Source organism: Delphinus delphis, chromosome 2, assembly GCF_949987515.2.
Source record: "Delphinus delphis chromosome 2, mDelDel1.2, whole genome shotgun sequence".
In the NCBI taxonomy this organism is placed as follows: domain Eukaryota; kingdom Metazoa; phylum Chordata; class Mammalia; order Artiodactyla; family Delphinidae; genus Delphinus; species Delphinus delphis.
Genome location: NC_082684.1, coordinates 172,599,116 through 172,616,516, shown reverse-complemented (window position 1 = coordinate 172,616,516; position 17,401 = coordinate 172,599,116). Strand labels below are relative to the sequence as shown.

The 17,401-nt window shown below is 38.8% G+C and overlaps 1 protein-coding gene across 1 annotated transcript in view; it reads right to left on the bottom strand.

The window, feature by feature from the left end:
* Positions 1-16,755, bottom strand: part of PTER (phosphotriesterase related) — a 29,758-nt gene extending 13,003 nt beyond the window's left edge. The window contains 4 exon segments of the mRNA XM_060006304.1: positions 13,662-13,681; positions 13,683-13,928; positions 15,397-15,489; positions 15,492-16,755. Coding sequence (XP_059862287.1) covers positions 13,662-13,681; positions 13,683-13,928; positions 15,397-15,489; positions 15,492-15,830 — 698 coding nt within the window. The 5' untranslated portion in view covers positions 15,831-16,755.
* Between the last annotated feature and the right edge of the window lie 646 nt (positions 16,756-17,401).

Sequence of the window (17,401 nt, the reverse complement as noted above, 5' to 3'; positions counted from 1 at the left end):
TGGGAGATGAGATGGAGAGATGGGTGGGGACCAGATGACCAAGATGTTTGGATTTTGTGCTGAAGGTGACACAGAACCACTGAAGGATTGTAAATCGGGGTGGGGGATGTAATCAGATGTGTGTTTGCAAAGATGATGGCAATTTGGAGGCTAGATTAGGGAGCAAAGCTAAGGGGGTGGTTCCTGTTTGGAGACAATTACAGTAGTTCAGGCGACAATGAGGACCTGAATTAAGTGAACAACAGAGGAATAGATCAGAGGGGCTGTATTTGGAGATCTTAGTGTGGTAGACAGGTTTTAACATGGGGGGCTGCAGAGGGGAGGGGACTTTAGACTAACATCTGGGCGAATAATACTGTCATTGACCAGAATAGGGCAAGAAGGAAGAGTAAGCGGTGGGACACGGTCTCCATGGTGACAGAAGTGTAGGAGAATCAAGGGCCTGCCACGGGCAGTTCATTAGATGTTGGCATCATTAAATGCTACCAGGAGCATGGAAAGGGCAGGTTCTGAAACTCATAATGAACTGGTGAAATACTGATGCTGCATATGAACACGATTGCAGAAATGAAGAAACTGAAGCTTGGGTCTTTTAAGTGATCAAGAACCCAGGAATTCCAGGAACTCCTAGGCTAGTGCACTTTCCATTATACTGTGCAGTGACTTTGTTGGAATTCATCAGCTCCTCCAGTCTGTGAATTCCAGGGCCTGGAGGGTAAGCGCTGTGAGTGTCGCTGTATTTTGAGACTGGACTAGCTCAGGGCCTGACACATACAGAAGCACAGAATATCTTCAGTGCCAAAACTTATGAACTCGACCAAGTAATTAAAAAAATTTTTTTTAACTTAAAAATACGATACTAAGGAGATGCTTATATATAACCGATTTATTTAAAACAATGTTTAATTTCAATGACTGATTATTATAAAAATTGTTTACCACAAAAGAACTCCAAAAAAGTCCTGTCTCCCTCTTCACTGAATTTCTTAATTTAAAACCAATGAGTATTTGTACAGATAGTGTCATGTGGGATTCTTTATAATTTTATGAGAGTTCTTCAACAACCACTTAAAAGAATTATTAAACTCACCTAGAATTGTTGATGTAACAACCTAAAATAACTTTTAAAATAGTTGTAATACAATGTTTAAAAGAAATTAATGTATAAATTACTATAACCTAATAAATTCAATGTTAATATAATTTTAAGACACTACGTATATTTCTGTACCATTAACGGCAGTTGCAACTTACCTACAAAATCTGAAAAATTCTTAATTGATGAATTTCAATTAATTTATTTTTTAATGTCAAAAATAGAAACTGAATAGAACGAAGTAAGTTTTTAATGTACGGCCTAAACATCGTCTATGGCTAGAAAGTATAATTTATTATTTCAGTTAAATATTTACCAGGAACTCTGGTTTCAAACAAACTCAAAGCCATCAATTCAGATGGTGCATTCACATTAATATACTAGTTTATTCCCATATATGTAGGTATTTTAAAGATTCTTTTTTAGAGGATTTTTTTGTGATAAAGCATTACTTGTGTGGAACAGTCTTTTCAACTGTAGAGAGTAACTGGGAATGAAAAGCAATAGAAAAATAATTCCGATTGCAATGTATTTATTTTACATATTCCTCATCTATATTTGAACAGGCGTCTTCCTCCCACGTGATTCAGTTCTCTTCTTGGGTCTTTATCGTACAGACATGTTTAATGATGTCATAGGAGGGAATGACGTCACATTTTCAATATTATGACATAAGTGTAGGCTTGAGGAAGAGGAACAGATGGCTGCAAGAGAAAAAAACTCTTGTTTAAATTACACCAAAACCAGAAGTTGGCTCTGAATTGCGAAATGTAATTAAAACCTCATTTTAAAATGGATTTCACAGTTTATCCACCCTAGGAAGAGCTTTTTACCATATGAACTTTCCAGCTACCACAGAGCACAAAAGAGGTTGCGTTTTTCATGTAAGCGATACACAGTTCAAGGAATGATGGTATTGAGGAGAGTGAAGATAAATCTCATGGACATGGCAATCCTTTTTGTTATAATGTCACATTTCACGGGAATGGTGTCAGAGTCATGAAAAATGTCTTTAGAAGAAAAAAATTACTTGTGGAAGCTTTTGGTGGGTATAATGTATCAGAGAGAATACAGGACTGGTGCCTTCGTTTGCTCTTGACGTTGGGCTGATTCGCCCAAGTGTCTTTGTTAAAGAGTGCGATTTAGGATACTCAACACATACCAACTACCAGCATAACTTAATTGTATTTTATTCGGCACTTTTAGGTATATTAAGTAGTTTTGCTCCATTTCAGTTTGTCCAGTATTTGCCTGGATTTTCTATTTCTTTTAAAATAAGTTTTGCAATGAAAGGAAAACCATGATAAACGATAATCGGGGACATTTGCCTAACACATTAAGGGTTAAAAAATAATTTTTCTTAATGCCTTTTGACAGATGAGCAAAAGCCTGGAGGCTTAAATGACTTGCTGACGGTCACTTAGCAAGTAAGTGCTGGTGTCAGAAATAGAATCAGACACTGTGACCCCAGCACTCCCTCTTTCTCCATTGTCCCAGGCAGACATAGAATAGGCACTGCATTCATGAAAGAATAGCTGTGGCCAATGTCACCACACGACATCACACAGAAATGTGTTCAAGGTTTGTGTTTCTTTGTCACTGAGTGCTCTCTACAAACCAATGTAGACTTTAAAAAAAAAATTTTTATTGGAGTATAATTGATTTACAATGTTGTGTTAGTTTCAGGTGTACAGCAAAGTGAATCAGTTATACATATACATATATCCACTCGTTTTTAGATTCTTTTCCCATATAGGTCATTATAGAGCACTGAGTAGAGTTCCCTGTGCTATACAGTAGGTCCTTATTAGTTATCTGTTTTATATACAGTAGTGTGTATATGTCAACCCCAATTTATCCCTCTCCCCCTTCCCCCCATAACCACAAGTTTGTTTTTCACATTTGTGACTCTATTTCTGTTTTGTAAATAAGTTCATTTGTACCATTGTTTTAGATTCCACATATAAGTGATATCATATGGTATTTGTCTTTCTCTGACTTACTTCACTCAGTATGACAGTCTCTAGGTCCATCCATGTTGCGACAAGTGGCATTATTTCATTCTTTCTATGGCTGAGTACTATTCCATTGTATATATGTACCACATCTTCTTTATCCATTCTTCTGTCGATGGGCATTTAGGTTGCTTCTGTGTCCTGGCTATTGTGAATAGTGCTGCATTGAACATTGGAGTGCATGTATCTTTTCGAATTATGATTTTCTCTGGATATATGCCCAGGAGTGGGATTGCTGGATCGTATGGTAGCTCTATTTTTAGTTTTTTAAGGAACGTCCATGCTGTTCTGCATAACGGTTATATCAATTTCCATTCCCACCAACAGCGCAAGAGGGTTCCCTTTTCTCCACACCCTCTCCAGCATTTGTTGTTTGTAGCTTTTTTGATGATGGCCATTCTGACCATTGTGAGGTGATACCTCATTGTAGTTTTGATTTGCACTTCTCTAATAATTAGTGACGTTGAGCATCTTTTCATGTGCCTCTTGGCTACCTGTATGTCTTCTTTGAAGAAATGTCTGTTTAGATCTTTCACCCATTGTTTGATTGGGTTTTTTTGATATTTGATTGGGTTGGTTTTTTGATATTGATCATGAGCTGTTTGTATATTTTGTAAATTAATCCCTTGTCTGTCGATTCATTTGCAAATATTTTCTCCCATTCTGTGGGTTGCAGTGTAGACTTTTATGTAAACTTTAGCTACAGTCATACCTAATTCTATGCCAGTAGCCATGATTGTATGTTTAAAAACATCTCGTTTTTCTTACATTTTCCTGTCTCATGCCATACGGGTAACAGAAGAAATGTCAGTGGATATTAGGAAATGAGAAAAGGGCACTGTTACTAGTAAATATTTTCTCTTAACAATTCTCATGTGCTTATCAGGCCCCTACTTTGTTGCCTGAATTAATGTCTTTAATTTCTCACTCCGTAGTTGGATCTGAACTGATATGACTAAGTAAGTTGTCTTTACTATATATAACATGTACAAAGTATACACTCTACAAGACGTACTCATTCCTCTCACCACACACCGTGCATTTTGCACATAATGCATGCATACCCAAGATCCTACCAATAAACTGTTAAGAAATACAGCACCGTATGCAGAGGATTCTAAGTGTTATGAACCATTTCATGCGCAAAACATTCCGATTGTTCTTTTTTTTAAAAAAAACTACCTCCATGCTATTTAAATATATAAAAATATTTTGGTCAGTTTTAAGTTTGCCAGACTTTTGCCTGGAATTGTTTTTGGATGGTTTCACATTCATTCACTAGTATTCACAGGAATTAAAACTGTACAGTTCAAAGGATACCAGATGATTATTTTTTGGTGCCTTTACAAAGACACCCTTAAGGTTAAGTAACCATAATTATAATGAAGTAAGCATGTTGAAGGCAGAAAACGGGTCTTGTCCCCTGCTACATCCTAGTGTCAGGTATATGGTAATTAGGCACTTAACAAATATTTGTTGAATGAATGAATAAATGAAGTGATTTTCCACTCACTCACTTTATCTAATTAAGAGCATGAAAACAAATGTATCTAAATTGTGTCCTTTAAGGAGGTAGACGAATTTGGCCTGAATAATCAGGGGTAAAGAGCCCATCCACTGCAATCTGCCTTCTCCTCTTTCAGAAACCCTTGGGTCAAATTCCTCTCCCTTCCACAGGGAGAAATTTTCAAAGAGAGAGATGTGCTCTGTTCCTGCACTTAATTATCATTGTGCCTCTAGTCAAACTCTAGGCCCTGGATTTCCATGAAAGCCCTTTGGTTTGTTAAATCGGTAAGTAGAAGAAAGATTGAGGCGTAGCACCTGTCTTTGGCCGTCCCAGTGGCTCCGAGTTTGATCAGTAAATAGTCCCCAAATACCTTCCAGCCATGTTGCTCTACCCAGCTTGCCTTGGTGATGACAGAATGTTGCTGTCATAAAAATACCTACAGCTACTCTATAGTACATTGCAGAGAAAATTCCTTGGAGGCGGATGGCAAAAAGACTCTCCATGGGTTATCTTCTTCAATCCCATATACCCTGTATCAAACCAGGGGCAGAGGCGGTGCTGTGATCACATGCCACCTGGAAATGTGGCTAGAGTTTTAACAGGTAGTCAAGTTTTAATACGTGATTAAAACACATAAAGCCTTTGTGGATTAAAAGCCCAAACGGGAACACATAAGTGCTGGTGTTATTTTTCGACAAATGTTGACTTTGGGCGGCTGTAACTGTCAAGGGCAGCCCCCTACAATGTTCCCCAGGGTTACATCCACCGCAGTCCACAGGCACTTCCACAGGCCTGTATTTCTTAAAGAGAACAGATGGTTAGGGGAGGGGCCCAGACACAGAAGCAGATTTATCTTGTCAGGCTGTGCTCTCCAGGCAAATGACCTGAAGCAGGTCACAAGTGGTCACATGACAACAGTGTGGTTCAGAGGTGTCCTAAGGTGCTGGCCATTCCTTAACTCTTCCCTCTCAGGGTCTCAACTGCTTCTTTTGGATAGGCACATAGCAGTTTTGTTGTTGTTGTTTTATGTGTGTGTGCATGTATTTTAAGGTAAAATGCCTTATTATGAATGCTAGTGAAGATTTATATATCTTTAAAAATATTTAATTGTTGGTACTTCCCTGGTGGCGCAGTGGATAAGACTCCATGCTCCCAATGCAGGGGGCCTGGGTTCAATCCCTGGTCAGGAAACCAGACCCCACATGCACGCCGCAACTGAGAGTTCACATGCCACAACTAAGGAGCCCGCGTGCCGCAACTAAGGAGCCCTGGAGGCGCAACTAAGGAGCCCACCTGTCACAACTAAGACCCGGTGCAACCAAATAATTAAATTAAAAAAAAAAGATTAGAAAAACTTTAAAAAAATTTAATTGCATCAATGGATTGTGGACACCTGGAGATATTTTGTATTCTCAAATGACAGAAATCCTACCTTTAGGGGGATGAATGAACAGTTTTACAGGTAGTCAAGGCTGAGCGGCAGTCCGGCTAGAAAGCCCAGTGTCCTAAAAAGAGTTGCAGGACAGAGCCAGCATCTTACCTTGCTACCCACAGTCACAGCAGCCTGTGGGTTCAGAACCTTCTCTTTCAAGCCTAAAAATTCCTGTTGTTTTCCGGGAGGCCTTGTTTTCAGGATGCTCTTCTTTTTGTGTGTTGTATGTGCATTTTGTTGCATGAAATACATGTTCTTTTGTGATTTGTCCCCATTATAGAAGCTGAAGTCCTTGCCCTTTCAGTACAGGTCAGATTGTGTATGCAGCCCAGCAGACCTCAGAGAGTCTGTGAAAGGCTGACCTAGTCAAACGCCAGCCTGGCAACTGTCTTGCTGTGAACACTCACATCAAAAAGCTAAAGTTGCCTGCCTCTGCCTCCCTGAATTTTTTTTTCTGTTACTTTATTTGGTTTGTTTTTCCAAATGCACTCCTTTTTCTAAGGCCATTTTCCCCAGTTGCCTGTCCTCTGAAATGTTCATACTTCTAGGTATAGTATTTCAGGCCTGGACCCCTGAATAATCCACAATATAGGGACAGAATGGCTGGCTGTCCTAAAATTGGTCTCAGGATTTTCTAGGATGCTCTGAGTTTGTCTGATGTCAGTTCAAGCTCTCCATTCCATCCTGGGCCATTTTAAAAGGAGGCATTGAAATGGCAGCCAACGAATCTCAGATACTGTAGCTTTCTTGTTTAAAAGAAAGTACATATACATATGTGTATATACATTTTATGTACCTATACATGTGGTTTGATTTTATGAGCAAGGAGTAAACACACACACACACACACACACACACACACACACACATAGAGTTTGATTTTATGAACAAGGAAGTCCTACTGTTGTAGAAGTTAACGTTTATTTCACAGTTTTCAATGAAAGGTTATGTTCTGTTATGCCCGGCCTCATTTTCTCGCTTACCTACATGTCTAAGTATAAACAAATAGAGTTAGAAAGATTCTTCTTTAAGAATTAGTATGAGCCAGTTCAAGCAGTAGGGCAGGCTAAACATTCACAGGATACTTGCCAACGTAGTACATGTAAAATAATGAATAAAATGAAAGGGGACAAAATATCATATTTTTAAATGCCTGGCTAAGCTGGTAGGAAAGTAAAGGACTTGTTCAGGGGGCAGAAACAAAAGAGAGAGCAGAGAAAATAAGGAGTAAGGAGTGACCTAGAGCAGCCGTTTGCATGTTTTTTTCTTTTTTTATTGAGGTATAATTGGTATACAATATTATGTAAGTTTCTGGTATACAGCATAGTGATTCACAATTTTTAAAGCTTATATTCCATTTTTAGTTATTATAAAATATTGACTATATTCCCTGTGTTGTACAATATATCCTTGTGGTTTATTTATTTTATACATAGTAGTTTGTACCTCTTAATCCCCTTCTGCTATCTTGCCCCTCCCCGCTCCCTCTCCTCACTGGTAACCACTAGTTTGTTCTCTGTATCTGTGAGTCTCTTTCCTCTTTTGTTATATTCACTAGTTTGCTGTATTTTTTAGGTTCCACATATAACTGATATCATACAGTATTTGTCTTTCTCTGTCTATTTCATTAGCATAATACCCTCCAAATCTATTCATGTTGTTGCAAATGGCAAAATTTCATTCTTTTTTACAGTTGAGTAGTATTCCATTGTTTATAGACATCACACCTTCTTTTTTTTTAATTTTTTAATTTTTTTTTACATCTTTATTGGAGTATAATCGCTTTACAATGGTGTGTTACTTTCTGCTTTATAACAAAGTGAATCAGTTATACATATATATATGTCCCCTCCCACCCTCTTGCGTCTTCCTCCCACCCTCCCTATCCCACCCCTCTAGGTGGTCACAAAGCACCAAGCTGATCTCCCTGTGCTATGCGGCTGCTTCCCACTAGCTATCTATTTTACATTTGGTAGTGTATATATGTCCATGCCACTCTCTCGCTTTGTCCTGGCTTCCCCTTCCCCCTCCCTGTGTCCTCAGGTCCATTCTCTAGTAGGTCTGGACATCACATCTTCTTTATCCATTTACCTGTTGATGGGCACTTAGGTTGCTTCCGTATCTCGGCAATTGTAAATGATGCTGCTGTGAACATTGCGGTGCATGTATCTTTTTGAATCAGTGTTTTTGGCTTTTTTGGATATGTATCTAGGAGTGAAATTGCTGGGTCATATACTAGTTCTATTTTTAGTTTTTTGAGAACCCTCCGTACTGTTTTCCACATGACTGAACCGACTTACACTCCTGCCAACAGCGCACAAGGGATCCCTTTTCTCCACACCCTCACCAGAATTTGTTATTTGTGTTCTTTCTGATGGTGGCCATTCTGACAGGTGTGAGGTGAGATCTCATTGTGGTTTTAATTTGCATTTTCCTGATGATTAACGATACTGAGCATCTTTTCATGACCATCTGTATGTCTTCTTTGGAAAAATGTCTGTTCAGGCCTTCTGCCCATTTTGTAATTGGGTTGTTTGTTTTTTTGATGCCTGGGGGGTTTTAAAGGACGAAGTGAGAAAGAACTGGGGCTGAATAGAAATAAATCAGAGACATAGCCTCTGCCAGCACATGAAGGGAGTACTCCTCTCACCCAGAACAACACCCATGTGGGTGGACTCAGTGCAAATCTGACCCACAGAAGGAGTCTTTGGAGATTATATGTCTTCCTCAGTCTTGTCTTCTGGTGGAGGGGAGGCAGTTGGGAAAAAAGTCTTCCATGAGAATCTCTAACCACAAGCCTGCACTTACTGAGTTTAGGGGCCAGAATTCATAGCACCTGTGTGGTTCTAAAACCCTCAAATGCTTAAACAGTCACAGAAAGATAAATACGGTATGATTCCACTTGTATGACGTACCTGTCGTCACATTCGTAGAGACAGACAATCGAATGGCGGTTGCCGTGGGCCAGGGGTGGGGGGATGGGGAGTTGATGTTCAGTGGCTATAGAGTTTCAGTTGTGCAAATGAAGAGAGTTCTAGATATCAGTTGCCCAACAACGTGAATGTACTGAACACAACCAAACTTGACATTTCAAAATGGCGAAGATGGTAAATTTTACGTTATGTGTATTTTACCACAGTAAAAATTGTCTTTTAATTTTTAAAAATTTAAAGTAGTCTCAGGTTGGTAATGCCCCCTGACTGCCTATAAGAAACAAACATAGCAAACAAACAAAAGGCCAGGAAAAGACCCTCCCACCCAGGATTTGTAATAATTCCCAAGGAATCTACGATCACAGTAATATTTTACAAGGAAATAATGAATGAGGGCCAGAAGAACCAACAAACTATACATTCAGAATAAAAAGACAGTGGGAATTAGATTTATTAAGTGCAAGGTTAACATTGTATGCTTAATTTTTTTTTTAAAGATGAAGCTGAAAGCATGTTGAAGGAAAAAGAAATTATCAAAATTAACCAAGGAGATTTGAAAAGTAACCACATAGAACTTACAGAAGAAAAAATAAAAACTATAGTTCTTAATATTATAGACCAAATTGATAGACTAAGCAGCAGATTGATTCCACTGGAGAGAGAAGGAGTAAATAGGAAGATGGAACTGAAGAAATTACAGCTCAAAGATGCAAACGGATGGAAGTATGAAGTGCAGGTATTAAGATCCTACCTATATCAACTTATAGTTTACAATGTAAATAATCTGGAAATATGGGTGAAGCAATATTTGAAGAGACAATGGCTGAGATTTTCCAGAAACAATGAAAAATACCCTTCTACTGAGGAATTCCAAGCATACAAAATAAAAAGGAAATTCACACTGAGATAGGTCATAGGGAAAATACAGAATACCAGAGAAAAAGATGCTACAAGTCATCAGAAAAAAAAAAAGACAGGTTACTTCAAAGGAAGCACAATTACTTTGAGCTGATATAACAGCAATAATACATGTCAGATAAAAATGGAAAGGACTTAGAAAGAATAACTTTTAAATAGAATTATCTATTCTAATTCACTATTATAAATTATCTATTATATTAAATGATCTCTTATGAATGAAGGAATAAATGCATTTGCAGACACATGAAATCTAAGCATTTATTACCAAAACAGATCCTCAGTAAAGGAACTTCAAATGATGTACCTCAGGAAATAAGTAATAATTTAAGGATAAAGGTCTGAGATGTGAGAGGAAATGATAAGCCAAGAAAAAAAGCAAAAAAGTTCATCTAAATCTACATTAACCATGTTTTTTAATAATAAAATAATCTCTTATCACTGGGATTTAAAAAAATCAAGTAGGGAATTCCCTGGTGGTCCAGTGGTTAGGACTCCACGCTTTCACTGCCAAGGGCCTGGGTTCGGTCCCCAGTCGGGGAGCTAGGATCCCACAAGCCGTGCAGTGTGACCAAAAAAAAAAAAAAAATCAGGTAGACCCCACATCCTGGAAAATATAGCCTAAGACTTAGATGGTGAGTAACTGAGGTTTCTAAAGTTCTTGTATTACTAGGAAGGAAGGAAGATAAAATTGTTTACTTTTTTTTTTTTTTTTTTTTTTTGCGGTACGCGGGCCTCTCACTGTTGTGGCCTCTCCCGTTGCGGAGCACAGGCCCGGGACGCGCAGGCTCAGCGTCCATGGCTCACGGGCCCAGCCGCTCCGCGGCATGAGGGATCTTCTCGGACGGGGGCACGAACCCCTGTCCCCTGCATCGGCAGGCGGACTTTCAACCACTGCGCCATCAGGGAAGCCCTGTTTACTATATTTTAAAATGTTTAAATTTGATGTGTTAAATATACATGTTAAATTTTCTACTATAACTACTAATAGGATATAAATCGTACACATACCTTCCAAAGAAGTAAAGAGGATAAATAGAATATGGAGGTGGAAAAAAAAAAAAACCAATAAAAAGAAATCAAGAAACTTTAACGGTAACTATGACCAAAAAAATGAAATAAGCATATCAGTAAACATAGTCAATGCAAATAAACTGAATTTAGCATATAAAAAAAGAGAATGGGTAAAACTCCAAACCCAGCCATATGCTTTTTATACAAGACACATGTACATTATAAAGACAAACACAAAAAGACTGGTACAGTCACATTAACATCAGATAAAACAGCTTTTAAAACACTAGTACTGGGCTTCCCTGCTGGCGCAGTGGTTAAGAATGCACCTGCCAATGCAGGGGACACGGGTTTGAGCCCTGGTCCGGGAAGATCCCACATGCCGCAGAGCAACTAAGCCTGTGTGCCACAGCTACTGAGCCTGTGCTCTAGAGCCCGTGAGCCACAACTACTGAGCCTGTGTGCCACAACTACTGAAGCCCACGTGCCTAGAGTCCGCACTCTGCAAGAAGAGAAGCCACCGCAATGAGAAGCCCGTGCACCTCAACAAAGAGTAGCCCCCGCTCACCTCAACTAGAGAAAGCTCACGTGCAGCAATGAAGACCCAACGCAGCCAGAAATAAATAGAATAAATTTATTTAAAAAATAAAAATAATAAAATAAAACACTAGTACTTACATTGCAAGATAAAACAGCTCCATATATGTTGATATAAGTTTCAATTCATCAGGAAGATGTAATAATTTGTATGCATGTGATAACATAGCTTCAAAATATATGAAGCAAAAACTGAAATATGTACAATCAGAAACTAAAAATCCACCATGAGAGATTTTAACATACTTCTCATAGTGACCAATAGATCAAGCAGTCAAAAAATCAGTAGGAATATAGAATATTTGAACACCATGATTAACAACTGTAGTCTAACGGTCATACAGAGAGGATTTATATAATAACAGCAGAATGTAATGTTTTCAAGAACTTAATAAATAGTTAAAAAATTTTAAAATATATATTATCGATACTCTTTTGTATGCCTGATATACTTCACACTGTTTAAAAAGACTCAAACATCATCCTTATTGATTAAAGGTGCTACATATATTCCATATCATACAAAAGTATATTATCAAGTACATTATTTTAAATTCAAATGAAGCTACCCAAGATTGCATAGCAAATGGTAGAGGCAGGATTTAAAAGCACATGTCTCTGGGTCCAAAGATTCTATTCTTCCCACTGCGATGCACTACCTCTGTGACCAGTATCCAGGAACATCCCTCTGTTTTATCAGTACAACCAGAAGATTCCTGAAGATAGCCAAGTATTGATCTCAACAGCAGCCCAGCTGCCAGGACAACTGCCTTTACCTTGAGGTCCCTCAGGTTCCCCGTTAACACTGGCTTCTCTGTTCTGCCACAATTATAATATGTTTTATTTTTTTTCCGCACAGGATTTTACAGTATTTTTATTAAGATGAAGCATTTTACCAATACGTTCTGTAGGAGCATTCGTTTATTAAATAACAGACTGTCGGGTCTGATGATCAGGATTGATCAGTCTGCTAACATGGCTGTATTCCACTTTGCAAGATAGAATTCATTGTAACGTATTATCAGTCTCATCGGTACTGTGTTAATTCTTTCATCAATTCAACGTAAAGGCCGATGTCTAGCCTCTGCAGCATTGTTAGGCTTCTTCATACAAATAACTGCAGCCAACGTCTATTTATATAGTCAGTTATTTTGCTGAGCCCTACGGGTCTAATACAATATGAGGGGCTTGAGTGGTGGACCTCAGAAAGACATGTCCATGTTTCAGCACTCTGAATCTCTGAAAGTGACCCTATTTGGAAAAAGGGTCTTTGCAGACATAATTGCGTTAAGGATCTTGAGATGAGATCATTCCGGATGATCTGGGTGGGCACTAAATCTAATGACAAGGGTCCTCATAAGAAGCAAAAGAGGAGACACAGACGAGCAGAAGGCAGCCATGTGAAGACAGCAGAGATTGAAGTTAGGCTACAAGCCCAGGAAAGCCTGGAACAACCAGACACTAGAAGAGGCAAGGGACCCTCCTCCTGTAGATCCCTGGAGGAAGCGCAGCCCTGCCAACACCTTGATTCCAGACTTCTGGCCTCCAGAGCTGTCAGAGAGTACATTTCTATTGTTTGAGGCCTCCCAGTTTCTTATAATTTGTTACGGAAGCCATAGGAAACTAAGATATAATACCGCCAAACAAATAATATACATATTACTATTATTTTTTTTGCCGTGCATTTTCCAAAATTAAGATGATTCAAACCACCAGTCACAACACACACCTCAACACTTCTATGTGTGTGTTTATTCTCGGGGTGAAAGCCATTCAATTCCCCTTCCCTTTATATTTGCAGATAAATTTATCACTCTTAACTACTGGCAAACACTGAGCACGTGGAATTAGCACCAACTGTGACATCATACCCTGAGACAAAGTGGGGACACCAACTGTGAAGCATTATGAAGGATTAAGTAAATTAAAAGAAATGCCTTGTGCAAAATACCTAGGATACTGACACGGGGTAGGGACACAAAAATGGCATTGGTGATTTTTATTAACGTCTATGGTAAAACTTTATAAATACTATCTTCCAAGTAGTTCGTAGTTTTTTTCTAGTGCTTTATTGATCTGATGATTTTATTTATTTGATCATTCATGAATCTTGCGATGGTTTGCACTAACTGGTAGATGGTCTGCTTACCTATCAAGGTGTGACATAACTTGTTTTGGAGGTGTCTGCTCCAGCCTCTTGCAGCACTCGGATAATCTGAAATGGTGCACTTCGATTCCTTCCCGGGTGAATAATAACAGGACAGCCAAGCTGAGCCTGAGCGTGAGCTGTTGCCTGTAGAACCTTTCTTTCACTCTCAGTCAGAGGCCAGGAGCAACCAGTTTCCCCAATAACGCCACACTTGATACTGGTTCCATCAGCTCCATGGAGAATTTCATTAACAAGGACATCAGTAAGCTAAGGAAGAGAATGAAAATTGATAGATTGGATTTTATCAACATAGAGTCACCACAGCACGTGAATGAATTTAGTCATTCAGTCACTCATCCTTTTAAAAATGTATCCAACATTCATTCAGTTAGTATTGGTCAATGAGAAAGGCATTTTACTGACCAAATCTCAAATTCAGCAAGTTACTGTAAAAGAATTTGAAAAAGAATCGATAAATGTATATGTATAACTGAATCACTTTGCTGTACACCTGAAACGAACACAATATTGTTAATCAACTCTACTCCAATAAAAAATAAAAAAATTTTTTAAATCAGAAAAACAAGTTACTCTAAATCAACGAGTTCATAAAACTTACTGTGATTATTTACCATGAAATTCATGGCTTTAGGAGGCTGCAGGGGAAAAAGTGACTTAATGAGAAGTACATTCATTGTACATTCGTTCATTGAGATAAAAATCTGTATTTTAACCTAAGGGGCACCCAGAATGTAAAAAGACTGCCTCTGAATCTATGTCAACTGTAGCAAGTAATTCTTTAATTTTCTCTTATTCATTCTGTCCTTTATCCTATATAGCAAAGCAAATTCACAGCACACACAATAATACTTATATTGAGTGGTTAGAAGAATGTGTAATCCCTGATATCAGGATAGTCTTCAAATCATATAAATGTGTAAAAGGGAAAGGCCTGAGGAAAAAAAATGCAGATAAAATTTTGAAATATTAAGTATTTTAAAGATTAACTGACTCTTTGCAAAGACTGCAGCTGACGTTCTATGCCTATGAAACAGGCAATGGAAGATACATATAAATATATACATATATGTGTAAACACACATCTAAATGTATATTCTACGTATATAGAGAAGGAGAGCACACACACATACAAAACGGCTTCATGGCTTATCCTTTCTTTTTGCCCCTGAAAGATTTACTTTTCCTTCTGCCCATTCTTGCTTAAGATCCTATTATGACAAAAACAGGAAAATGGATTTTCTTCTACCCCTCCTGGTTTGTAAAAGGAGAAGGAAACGTATTCGCAACTGTGCCAAGTCTCTGCCTGCCAGGTTTCACCCGACAGTGAATTTTTATTGCTGGTTATTATAAAATCCAGAAAGAAAATTGAGGTTGCATAACTGAAGCTTCTAATGGAACACTGAGGTTTACACACAGACTGTGCCACCGCTACCGCGCACCATGATATAGATGAATCTAAGTATTAACCCATTGGGTCTTCCGGTGACCAGTGCATTAAGATCTCCTTCCTGGATGCTTGTTCTTTATGAAGTGAAATGTTCCTAATTTAGGTCCCATTGACAGATGCCTTTGCTAGCTAGCAAACTTCTACAGCGTGCCTCTGAGCCAGTGACATTTCCAAACGTAGATGACACGTGGGGATAACCCACGGTCTGAAGTTCTGATGATTCTGAATTTACACGCAAATATTGTCCAAGAAATTAGGGCTTTTGACCTGCTCCACTGACATGGCTCTGGTCTCTGAAGAGCGAGTTACATCCACATAAAACCCAGTTCCGGATGTGATGTGGACGCCAGTCTCTTCTGCAAAATCCGCTTCAAGGTCTGCACATCTCAGCTGATCCCAGTGGCTGTGTTTTCCACCATAGCTCCTCCACCTTGGGCTTTAAAATCCAACAGTTCTTCCTTGATGCCTTCCGTCTCCTGATTCAACTGCAGATTCTCTCTATGGGAATAAGGGTTTTTCTGGATCCAAAATAAATTTTTCATTGTAATAGGTTCATTGGAGATCACTTCACGGCACAGAGGAGGTGGGTAGTAAGAGCAGTCAAAAGTCATTGTCAAGTGTTCGTGGGTCAGGGTGCAGCCCAGTTTGCTTGGCCCCACAAGGCTCAGAACCGTTTGGACTTTCCCACTTAAGGAAGACATTTCTGATGGGACCAGGAGATGTTCTAAAAAGAGTGTTTTCCGGAAAAAAGAAAACCGTAATCAGAAAATTTAACACACACATAAATTCTGTCCATAGGGGATGTGAAGCTGTGAACGTATACCGGTATAAGAGAGAGAATCAATGAGACTAGAGATACGATCTCACTTATCATCCTGCCAAAGTCAGAGTCTGCTGCTTGTAAATTGCTTAAGTTCACTGCGGCTCTAAGTGACATGCGTGGCGTTAAATGTCCCCCAACCGCTTCCACTGGGACTCCTCTGCCTAATTTAATCCCAATCTACTGGAAGTATCTCTTGGTATTCAGTTCACATTTTTCTTTTGCTTCATTTTACCTCATTAGTCATAGCTATGCTGCCTTGGATAATTCAAAAATAATCTCCGTTTAAAAAAAAACAAAACTTCATAATCAATAACTTGTCTCAAAAGCAGCCACGTATCAGAACTGTTTCATTTGTCATTTTTCGGCTAAATTAAATTTACTGAAGCTACTGATCATTCCATGACTCATTCACTATCCACGTGAACCAATTTCTCTTGAAGGTCCGCCATGTAGAAATTGGATAGATAAAGAGAAATACGACAAAATCTCTGACTACGACGATTTCACAGATTATTCCCCCCAAAACAGCTGGAGGGACTACATCTAGGTTGAATAATGAAAAAGAAAAACAAACTCTCCATTCTAGATGTTTTATTTTGCCTAGGGGGCACCTCAGAAATACACTTCAAAAATACTGAAAAGCAAAAATTCTTAGGCGTAATGAGCGACTCTGAGTTACTGAAACTGAAGTCTGTTGTCTCTAAAAAGAGCAGATACCTCTCTGTTTATCCTCTGTTTACTTTCATTTGTGACACAAGGTAAGTGTGTCCCAAGTTTCTATCAGTGACAGCAAGGACCCGATTCCAGTGCTTTTCATTTCCTAAACGAAGGGATTTGGCTTGGGAAGAAAAAAGACGATCCTGAAAGTGGTGAAGGTACATAGTCAGGGGCAAAACCACGGCCAGAGACAGTGTCCCCCTGGAGCACCAACCAGACACACCCAGACGGACGGTGGAAAACGGTCTGCTGGGAACTGAGTAAAACAGTGTCCTTCGAAGCTCTCACATTGTTCCTTTTTCTTTTTTCCTCCTCTCCCCTCTTTTTAACTGTGCTAAGCTATATATAGCGTACAATTTGCCATTTTAACAATTTTTAAATGTACAATTCAGTGGCATTAATTACGTTCACAATGTTATGCAACCATCACCAGTATCTGTTTCCAAAACTGTTTTCATCACTCCAGACAGAAACTCTGTAAACATGAAGCAATGATTCTCCATTCTCTCTTTCCCCAAGGCTCTGGTAACTACCAATTTACTTTCCGTCCCTATGAAGTTACCTCTTTTAGATATTTCATTAAATATTTGTTCTTTCACGTTGTTCCTTTAAAAGACATTCTGTGACCATTTTCCCCCTTTGATGGGGGAGGCACATCCCTCTGATGGCCTTCTGTGACTTTCTGAGAATCAGTTTTCCCATCTGTAAATTAGAACAACAATGCACATTTCA